This window comes from Nelumbo nucifera, chromosome 7 (assembly GCF_055504915.1).
Source record: "Nelumbo nucifera cultivar China Antique chromosome 7, China Antique-T2T, whole genome shotgun sequence".
Taxonomy (NCBI): domain Eukaryota; kingdom Viridiplantae; phylum Streptophyta; class Magnoliopsida; order Proteales; family Nelumbonaceae; genus Nelumbo; species Nelumbo nucifera.
In genome coordinates this window covers 15,704,031-15,712,233 of record NC_142655.1, presented here as the reverse complement: position 1 = coordinate 15,712,233, position 8,203 = coordinate 15,704,031, and the positions used below count along the sequence as shown (strand labels likewise).

The 8,203-nt window shown below is 39.1% G+C and overlaps 1 protein-coding gene and 1 pseudogene across 2 annotated transcripts; one reads left to right on the top strand and one right to left on the bottom strand.

The window, feature by feature from the left end:
* Positions 1–723: 723 nt before the first annotated feature.
* On the top strand, positions 724–1,662 carry LOC104607878 (protein indeterminate-domain 4, chloroplastic-like). Its single transcript, XM_010273634.1, has one exon. It carries the CDS (start codon positions 724–726, stop codon positions 1,660–1,662), a length of 939 nt encoding a protein of 312 aa, XP_010271936.1.
* Positions 1,663–4,295: 2,633 nt separating this feature from the next.
* LOC104607780 (putative pentatricopeptide repeat-containing protein At3g13770, mitochondrial pseudogene) lies at positions 4,296–7,558 on the bottom strand (annotated as a pseudogene). Its single transcript, XR_016078352.1, has one exon. The product of XR_016078352.1 is annotated as a putative pentatricopeptide repeat-containing protein At3g13770, mitochondrial pseudogene (transcript).
* Between the last annotated feature and the right edge of the window lie 645 nt (positions 7,559–8,203).

Below are 8,203 nucleotides of genomic sequence, written 5' to 3'. Positions count from 1 at the left end.
GGCATGTTGGCATCCAATCTCAAAGTTAATCGATGTTAAAAATAGTATATTTCAATATTAAGATTCATGTTTGCACCTGTTACAACTAAAATCATTTGGCAAGAAAGTAAATTTATCAATGCAAATATTCATGACTCTTCAAGTTTTCTTTCAAATGGTGGATATTTTCTTTTGATAAAATTATTTGAAAATACAAGAAATTTGAATGTAAAGTGCAAGATGAATGGATGATACCCACCAATTGTTACTTTTTCAAAGAACAACTTTAAGAAAATAAAAACTTTCTTTTTTTTGCCAATTTTCTTTCATTTTTTCTCACTTTTAGCAACCAAATGGAGTCCTATGGAACACATTTTCAAAGACTTCATTGTCTGTGGTCGTTATCACTTGGACACCCACCAAGTGAACATTGGCAAACAAGAGGCTCACTTTTGCCTTCCATCTCCTTCAATTTCTCCCTTTTTCCTACTTTACCAACAAAGAAGACCACTTGCTTTGCAGTACTCATGGCGTGGCCCGCCTGGACCGGTGCAATGAAGCAAAGCAATTTAAAGATCAAACTTTGTTCGAACCTGTCACCCCCTCTTCCCTCAATGTCTCTTTCAGCAAAGCTACATACAACCCATCTATAAGCTACCAAACTTACCTTTAAATCCTCTCTCTCTCTCTCATATTACTGTGCCTGGTTTTTGTTTCTTTCTTCGACCCCATTAGAAACCCACTATGGATTCTACAGATTTTACAGCATTACCACTACCTGAAGAGCTGAAGTTCTTCCTATATGATTCCTGCAACTCAGAGTTACCCTTCACCAGCAATCCTCAGGTAAGCTTGAATTTAGATTCCAGTCCTATAAACAGTGCAGTTTTCAGTTTGGATCCCATGGTCTCTTTTGAAGATTTGGATTTTCTTGAAACCCAATTGGATTTTAGAAGTAATGCCGATTCAACTCAAGATTTGATTTTCCCGGAAAATGAGAATGTGGGTTTTAATGGGTTCTCTGAGTTCAATCTCATACCTCAAAACCCAATTCAGCAACCCCATATTGAAGATCAGCCGACGAAGGCCGGCAAAAACAAGGATGAAATTCCCACGGTACCGGTTGAACTAATACAGAACAAAAGGCCATTCAAGTGCTCCCAGCTTGGCTGTGACAAGACATTCAAGAATCCACAGACCCTCAAAATCCACCAGAGGACCCACTGCACCGACGAACCCACCATTGTTTCCCGGCAACTGAAAGCTGGGCAGAACAAGAAAGTCCCATGCAGGTGTCCTTTATGTGGCCGCAGCTTCGTGGGTCTCTATGAACTTCGCCGGCATTTTGGCCGGAAGCACTCAGAGGGGGAGAAGTTGTACAACTGCAGGAAATGTGGGAAGAAATTTTATGTGGAAGTGGATTTAAGGGACCATGAGAAGCTGTGTGGAGAGCGCGTTGGATGCAAATGTGGGTTGAAATTCGCCTTCAAATGTAACCTCTCAGCTCATAAGAGAACCCACCCAGAATGCGTGGAAGCACCAGCCAAAGGTTTGGGCTCAAGCAGCTCTCCAAAGGGTTCGAGTTCAAATGGGTTGATCGGTGGGAAGTTGGAAAAGATCTTGGGTCTTGGTTCTCGTGGAGCTCGGCGTAGCTTTGCAACCCATGACACTGTGAACAAATAGTTGTTGCCACATGCATGAGGAAGATTAATTGGCTTTTTAGGTTTCTTTGCACTTCTTTTTGGCACTTTTCTTGGGCAAGTAGTTGTTCCTTACTCTTATCAAGTGAACGCTTCCCTGATTTCAGAGTTTGTGGAAGCCTGAGCCTGTACCTTGTTTGTAGGGAAGATTTTTCATTTAAATGCAAATCAATTAATATTATTCTAACTTTCAATGTGACTGCAAAGATTTCCAACTTGGATTGTAGTTCTTAATCTTGGCAGGGTTCAGTTGGATTTTCTGTGGCCTCTGAGAAACCAATTCAGTTCTGCACCTTATGGGGGTCTCTTGCTTGGCCACAGTACCAGTTCCCAACTAGTCAACCTGTCATACCAACCACTTAAGATACTCAGGATTCATTCAATGGAATGCAGAAGGATAAATCATGGAGCATGACAAGTCTTAACCAACTTATTATGATGTGATCCCTCGAAAAACCAATGAACCGATCAGTTCACGATTTCTAGCATTAGCATGAGCTGACCTGTTTGTATAACAGCTTTGTTGGCCATACAATAATCCCATGAAATTGTTGCAAGAGGCTGAGTTTCAAGAGTATTACAGCTGCAGAGCAGGGTGGCATTTATTTATTTATTTTTTAAGAACCACTTGTTTGCATACTTTCATTAACAGCATCCTAGGTGCCTGTAATTGATATTGACTATTGAATGCTAAAATATTATAACCCAGAAGTGCCCAAGCTAAGGTCAACTTGGCCAGATTTGCAGAGGCTTCAGCGTGAAAATTGCCTCATGAGAAGGATTCAAAGGAGATATATGGTCCTTCAGATCCCTGTCACATGCAAAAATCTCCTCTAATTTGTTTGTCTGTAAAGTATAGGAACTGAAGGAAGGCAGCTTCTTGCATGGGGACAGAAGACCCACATACAAACTTTATCACAAAGTACTTCTCTACATCCATATCAGCATTTGTTAGCATGAAAGGGGTATGGTAACGAAGGTCTCCTCTTTCAAGATAGTCATCCTGAGATGGATTTGTAAGAATTTTAGTGGTTAAAGGAACAGGCAAGCATAAACCAAGCTAATCTTTAGTCTATCCAAGAGCAAGAAGAAAACTCAGTTCTTTGTTCTTCTGGATGGCTATCTCATCCTTTCCCCATTGTGTTCCCAATTTCACACCTTGGGGTGGAGAATGACTTGCAATAAAATGCTTCTAAGATATGATTTAGATACATCAAGATCAAAAAAAAAAAGATCACAAAAAGGAAGGAAAACACGTCCTACATTTATCAGTAAAACCTAGATGTTTGCCCCATAGTTATAATGGTTCAACAAGGTAACCCATCACCTAAAACAGAGAAGAGAAGGGGAAAAGACTATGAAGGTTCCTGCTGGCTTAGCTGGTAAAGTTGGTGGCTGTAATTTCCATTGGCCTGGGATCTGTCCACCTTCAGCGTTCCCAAACAAAATAAGGCAATGATCCTAAAGATAATGATTACAGTTCCCCATTCATTGAAGCACATGAATTTGATACATGATAAATCAATCATGTAATGCGGTTGCTGAATCTTCTGTGTCAAAACAATAAATTCAAAAAAGAAATTAATGGCAGGCATGACTAGTTCTTTGTATTTATACATTAGATAAGCGGGATATATATGGATAAGTAAATATTCTAGAGTCATTTTTTTCCAATAACTGTCTACAACCTAAACTCCACAACCTTAAACATTTTTTCTGGTTCCCATGTTCTAACTAAAATCAACTCCATGATAATACCTCTATCTTCTCCATAATAATTTCTCTAACCCAATTCCAGCAGTATCATCCTTGTTAGAAATGTTGGCAATGCTAATAGGAACCTGATTTTCTACCAAACTTGGCCAAAGTTCAGCTGGAGGCTCTTGAAAATCAGGTCCTCTAAACAAACATAAAAATAATACTCCCCAGAAGAACGTAGCTTTCGTTTCACTGGAACTTCTCAACTAACAACATAATGCCTCATGGGAATGATCATTTTTCTATGTGCCCTATTGTGTTTCCTTGTTCATTGCCATCTTTTATTCTGTTTAATTCTGCCTTTTTCATTCGTATGTTGTTGTCAATTACTTTGCATTTTGTAGCCAGTCAGAAAATAGTAGATTATGCTGATTAACAGGATGGAACTTAGAGGCTTGTATAAGCTTGCATGTAATCATAATAAGTCAATAGCTGCTTCTGTGATGGGTAGTGCAAAGTACATTTAGAATAGTTTTCAGGATTCAATAAGTAAGCTAAGACTTCTAACTAGAATGCAATATGAATAAATATCATTACATTGGTGTTTTTTCATTACACTAGCAGGAAAATTCTCAGAAAGACCTTTTCACTTTCATGTTTTTCATTTATATGCTTTTAGCAGGATACTCATGTGCACAGACTTGGATGATTTGAAGATCCTAGTAGTGCATGCCCACAGTAAGGCAAAACAAAGTTAAGACCAATCTCCAAATATTGACTAACATATTTGGTTAACAAGTCTATTTACTAGGCAAGGATTTGGAGCCTGGTCAGGGGCTTACAGTTGACTAGCTTGCTATATCTGTAGGGTCATTCTCCAATAGACTCCTTTCTTGGAATTGAAAAAATTAACCAAGATATCTTTATATTCTGGCATGTCATTCCATTCAAGTGCATGGGCCAAAGCAATTACGAAACCATAAATGATTTAGATGACAATGGGAACTTGTATTTTAGTATTTATTGAAAGCTCAAAAGAAAAACTAGCTTGCTACCAATAATCCCCACAAGAGCACATCCCATTTACAAAATGATGAAAGCGATAACTATCCCTCATTATAATCTCTCTGTCAGTTACTTTGGATATAAACTTGGTTGCAGAGTGACAATCCCCACATACTCTCAAATTTTTAATGATCCTCAAGGGTGTCCCAGGCAGTGTACTGATCAAACCAAAAGCTATAGCCAGTTTCTCACTGTGTTCACAGAGGCTGTACTCTTTCTCATCTTCCTCAACATCTTGCAGCACAAAGTTTGTGTCTGGAACATACCCAATTTCTTTGATCTCCGAGTATAAGCTTTCCATCTTGGCAGATATTGCATCCATTAATGGATGTGAAGTATCCCCAACAATGAAGCTGTGGACTCTACGTTTTACTTCAATCCAACTGCAGCCTGGAGGCTTTGTCACACCTCTTTCCTTCATCAAACGCCTTATTCTTGCTGCATCTTCCCACCTCCCTGCTGCAGAGTAGATGTTGGCTAGAAGTATGTAATTCCCAGAATTTTGGGGCTCAAGTTCAAATAGATACCCTGCAGCATACTCTGCAAGCTCAGGGTTACAATGAATCCTACAAGCACCTAACAGTGAACCCCAGACAGCTGCATTTGGTTCTACTGGCATCTCTTTAATGAATTTCATGGTTTCATCAAACTGACCAGCACGTGCCATTAGGTCCACCATACAAGCATACTGCTCAACAGCAGGGTCAATGGCATATTCTGACTTCATCATCTCAAAGTACTGAAACCCTTCATCAATCAACCCTGAATGACTACATGCAGATAAAAGATTTGTAAAAGTATAATGGTTTGGAGTCAAGCCTGTGGCTCTCAAACAATGAAAAAGGTTCACAGCATCCACCCCAAAGCCATGCATTCCATACCCTGCAATCATTGTATTCCAAGAAACTAGGTCTTTTCGTGGCATAATATCAAAAATTTTTCGTGCTTTTCTAATTGACCCACATCGTCCATACATGTCAATAAGTGCATTCCATATAAAATTACTTCTATCAAGCTCATGCCTGATGATAAATTGGTGAATCTCTCTACCCTGTTGCAAAGCTGCCAACCTTGAGCAAGCAGGGAGGGCTGAAACAATCGTCACCATGTTTGGCTTCACATTATTGAACTGCATTTCTCTCAACATGTTCAAAGCAGTAACCCCTTGCCCAGCCTGAGCACAAGCTGTAATAATTGAGTTCCAGATAACAACATCTCTTTCTGTCAGCTGATTGAAAACAGAACAGGCAAGTTCCAAGAGACCACATCCTGAGTACATTGATATAAGAGCACTTCCCACACCCGTAGACATTTCAATGTGGTTTCTAATAACAAAACCATGGATTTCCTTTCCTAAATTAAAATCTTTGACTTGGCCACAAGCTGCTAGAGCTCCAGAAACAGTAATTGTGTCAGGCTCCACGCCAGTGTTATACATTTTATGGAAGAACTGAAGAGCAATCCTTCCATCTCCATACTGGGTATAACCTGTAACGAGGCCATTCCATGTAACAATGTCAGGCTCAACCCCCTGCAATTCCATCTCACTAAGAAGTTGAACAGCTTCCTCATGGCAACCTCTCAATGCATAACCAGCAAGCATCACATTCCAAGATATCAAATCCTTCTGCTTGATTCTTTTGAATATTCTACTGGCAACCTCCAAAGCTTGGCATTTAGTATACAAATCTACCAATGAATTTCCCACGAGTACATCTGAGTCCAGTTCCTCTCTTTTTATGCAATAACCATGGATCTCTTTACCATGTCGAAGCAAAAGCAAATTTGTACAGGCTGAAACAACACTGGCAATGGTAATTGAGTTTGGTTTCACCCCTTCAACCACCATCTGCCTGAAAACATGCAATGCTTGAGAAGAACAACCATTCTGTTCATTCCCTGCTATCAGTGCAGTCCAAGACACCACATTTGGCTTAAAGTCTTCTAAAGCCTGCATCTCTGAGAAGCAATTGGAAGCCTCTTCAAATTGGCCATTTTGGGCATACCCCGCAATAATTGAATTCCATGTCACTCGGTCAGGCTTTACCCCTGCAAGTTTCATTTCCTCAAAACACTTTAAAGCTTGTTTGAAGTCCCCTTTCGAGGCATAACCTGAAATCATCATGTTCCACATCACAACATCCTTAAACTCCATTTCATTGAACAAACGTCTAGCTAAATCAAGCTTTCCACATTTTATGAGCATATCAAGAAGAGATTTGATCACAAAAGGATTCCCCTGAAACCCAATTCTCAGCATGTGATCGTACACATCCTTCCCCACTTGATAATTCTTCAACTCAGAGCATGCTTTAAAAACCTTGGGAAAGATGTAGTGATCCGGTTGAATTCCTTCGTCAATCATTAAATAGAATAACCTTATTGTCTCTTCGTAATCGCCTAATCTACAATACAACCCGATCAATGAAGTCCAGCTGAAAACATTTCGTTCCCACATTTTATCAAACAATCGCCTCGCGTCATCAGTACGACCAAGCTTGCAATAAAATTCAAGCAGTTGGCTCCCAAGAAATGCACAGAGCTCCACTCCAGAAACAATCATATGGGCATGAATTTGAAACCCCAATTCAGCTTTATCAAACTTCCGACAGTTTTGGAGGATTAAAGCATAAGTTTCAGAGCATTCCTCTGTATCACTTAAATCCATGGAATGAAGCACAACGGAAACATTATCCAACACCCCCATATCGGGAACTGAACTGAATTCTCTTACATGTCTGTCATTGCTATTACGTGTACTCGTCATTTTCCGAATATTTTCGAAATATTTAACAGTTGAAGAAGAGACTAAGGTGCGCCATTTTATGCTCGGAAGAAGAAGAACAGGGGAGCTGGGGGGGCTTACCTTGACGGGTATCTCCAAACTGGGATGAAGAGCACATTGTGCTGCCATTTCTGATTTCTGGGTTCATCAATCCATGACCATGAGGTATCTATCTGGAATCCGGCTTCGGAGTGTCGTGTGTAAATAGATAGATATCTGCAGCAGACAGTAGGCAAACTCATGTGAACGGCCTTCTCTGGCTCAATAAGATATTTTTTCAGTCGAGAGAGTGCTACCAAACAATGCGGAAGATTATCTAAATGGCTTTATTGATCCATTTAATTAAGGGTCGGAAAATTATTTTATTTAATTGAGGATCGGACCGTGGGACAAGGGGTTCACGAAACCATCCGAATTGAACCGTCAAGACCACACTGAATAGAGCAGAGTATGGAAAAAAAAATAATAAAAAATTGTTAATTATTTAGGCTGCGTTTGGAAACAATGCAAATAAATTGTAAATTCCGGTTCAGGGTAAATTTGCATTTTGGTTCATATTGACAAATGACAGACCAATGCATATTTATATTGATACTAAGATGTAAAAGTATATCAATAAAAGAGAAGTAAATTTATATTCAAATGAGCTTTTGATAAAAAAAAGGATATGCTTTATTGGAATTCATGTTTTCATTCATTACAGTTAAAAGTCTATTTCGTAAGAAAATAAAATTATCAGTGCAAAACTAACCCAATTTTGCAATTTATATGAACTGTTTTATACTCTATATATTTGCATCGTTTCCAAATACAGCCTTAAGGTCGTAGTTAGTTTAAAAGAAAATGCTGTATAGGCTTTTCTTCTTTTCCTCTTTTCCTTACTTTTTTTTTCTTTTGAAATCTTTTACCCCACTTACAAATTTTATTTTACCGTATAGTTGAGGGTATGGTGCCAAAAATGGGGGTGTTGAAAGTT

Bases quoted from the DNA above. Each gene is read 5' to 3' on its own strand.
- LOC104607878 (XM_010273634.1), top strand. From the start codon at position 724: ATGGATTCTACAGATTTTACAGCATTACCACTACCTGAAGAGCTGAAG.